Raw genomic sequence first — 2,500 nt, 5'->3', positions numbered from 1 at the left:
CTTTATTACTAATTGGTCTAAAGGGAGAGGAGACCTTCTTTTCAGATAATCCTGATGCTGTTTTCCAGCCTTTATAATCTCCTGGTGGCGGCCTTTGGCATCCAAATTGGGAAAACATCACCCTTCATCCACAAAGGCGGAATACATAATCAAGAGTAGCAAGTTAGATCAAAATTTACAACAGCAAGGGAGGTACACTTCAAATCCACGTTGTAGATCTGGTGGCAAAGCGAGGAAAGGAGATAGATATTCGAACAGCTTTTACCAGGAATACAGGGTCTGGACGCTTTCGAAAGACCTCTACATTTACTGATAATTTAATGACGAAGAAATCGGAAGTGTGGAAAAGAATCCCCAAAAATGAGACCATCTACTCTGGACCAAGAAGGATTGGTTAGACGTCGAAGGATCCAGAGGCCCAAGATATTCTAACTGCCTCGGCCAAAACTATAACAAGCAGAACTAAAGCATCCTGCAACAGATAGCGTGGGGCTGTTACTCAGGAAAGGGAGAATGTGGTAGTTTGTGCTTCCTTCTCAAGGACATCACCTTGAAGACTAACCAGTGCATTGATGTCCTGGAGTTTCATCTGCTTCCTTCACTGGATGCCCAGGATGAAGATAAGTTTATGCATGATGCCCACCTTGCTACCACCCAAAAAAGGGTTTCAAAGATGCTAGCAGACATTTCGGTGACTGAGTGGTCAGAAAACTTTCCTGATAGCAGTACTATCAAAAATTCTTGGGCCGATGCAATCAATCATTCCCAGTGTAATGCATGACATCAAGCAAGTACGGGTACTTAAAATGTATAGTCAGTATTCTGATTCAATCCCTAAAATGGAAGAATAAGTGCTTAAATAACAAGTATCAGTAGCAGCATATTCCCCTTAAGCGAAGGTGCACATTGCCATTGCAGAGATCTGCACACCACCTTGAACATTTACAAGCTTATTGCAGAGCCAGAGGGCTTGTGGCATGTGGTGGCAGCGGTGGGATCTCTAAATAATGCCTCCTGGCAATTGTGAGTATCTTTCCAGAATTTTGGTGTCGAATTTGCAGATCGCTAGAATATTATTGTACGTAAGGGAATTACATGAAGTTTGCACGCAGTTGTAAAGTGGTTCCCTCTCCAATGGGAATTATCATAATTAATAGTAGTGGTAACATTATTTCCATAGTTTATTACTAATATCAATAAGCTATTATAAATCCTACTGTCTCTGTAATGTCACTGTTACTCTTATTTTTTTCTTATTAATATTATCATGTTTTAATGACATTATTACTATTTATGATTTTATCATCATCATCATTGTCTCATTCTCTCTCGTCTTCCTAGCCTCATCTCTCTCCCTTCTTCTTCTCTTCTCCTCCTTTCCTTTCTCCCTCCCTCTCACTCTCCCTTCCCTCCTCTCCTCTCTCTCCTCCTTACCTTCCCTCCCTTCGTTCCTCCCACTCCTTATCTCTACCTCCCTTCCCCTTTCCTCTCCCCCTCCTTCTCTCCTTCCCTTCCCTCCTTTCCTGTCTTTCCTCCTACCTCTTTTTCCTCCTAGTACCCTACCCGCCTTCCCCTCTCCCCCTCTCACTCGTACTCAGAGTTCCTGTGCGTTCTCCTCCGCGGAATCCTGTACCTTAGCTCACTCACTGTCCCTTCTGTATCCTCTTCCTCTCTTCGTTAGATCCGGGAATTATTGCTTAGCCATTTTTCTTATCTGTATTTTTGTTTATCTTCTTTATGTTATGAGCACGGTTTCTTCGTTTGTTTGTTTTTTTTCTCTCTCTCTTTTTCTTTTGTATGTTTTGACTTTTCTTTCTTCTCTTTATCTGTTTGGTTTTAAGCTTTCATTATTCCCTTGTTTTTCCGAAGCTCCTTTCCTCCTTTACGCTTTCTTGTTTCCTCTCTTTTTATCTTTTTTTTTTCATATCGATTTCTTTCATCTTGTCTACTTCCAATTCTTATTTCTTATTTATATTTTCTTCCTTTCTCTTGCCTCTCTTTATTATCCCACCCTTATTTTTTTATCTTTTCTTTCTCTCTTTCTTTTTACAATTTCCATTTCTCCCATTTCCTTCAATTACATTTCATTCTTACTCTCTCATCTCCTCATTCCTTCTTCTTTTACTTTACTCTCTGCACCACGTTTACCTCCTTGTTTTTGTTGTTGGTGTTTTTTTCTCTCTTTCTTCCCAGCTCCTTATCTCTCTCGCCTCTTTCTCCTCCACGTCTCTTTCGTCAAGCGAGAGTCGGACTTATTCTTTGCACGTCTCGAAAAAAAAAAAAAAAAAAAAAGGAACCCCATCCTCTGGACCCCTCCCCTTCTCCCCCACACCCCCCTCATCCCTTCCCCTGCCCTTGATACCCTTGCCCCAACAACTACCCCTAACCCCTGGTCCCCGTTTTCCTTTCTCCCCTTTCCCCACCCCTTCCCTTGCCCCCATGCTTTGCCTTACCCAACACTTACCCCTCTTCCCTGTCTCTTCCCCCCTCCCAAGCATCT

At 42.1% G+C, this 2,500-nt stretch overlaps 1 protein-coding gene across 1 annotated transcript in view; it reads left to right on the top strand.

Annotated features, from left to right (window-relative positions):
- The first annotated feature begins 777 nt into the window (after nt 1-777).
- LOC125040309 (cornifin-B-like) overlaps nt 778-2,500 on the top strand; it is a 5,345-nt gene continuing 3,622 nt past the window's right edge. The window contains exons 1-2 of the mRNA XM_047634866.1: nt 778-797; nt 919-1,023. Coding sequence (XP_047490822.1) covers nt 778-797; nt 919-1,023 — 125 coding nt within the window. The remainder of the gene's footprint in view (nt 798-918; nt 1,024-2,500) is intronic.

The sequence above is a fragment of the Penaeus chinensis genome, chromosome 3 (genome assembly GCF_019202785.1).
Source record: "Penaeus chinensis breed Huanghai No. 1 chromosome 3, ASM1920278v2, whole genome shotgun sequence".
Lineage (NCBI taxonomy): Eukaryota > Metazoa > Arthropoda > Malacostraca > Decapoda > Penaeidae > Penaeus > Penaeus chinensis.
This window is presented reverse-complemented; position numbering and strand designations above follow the sequence as displayed.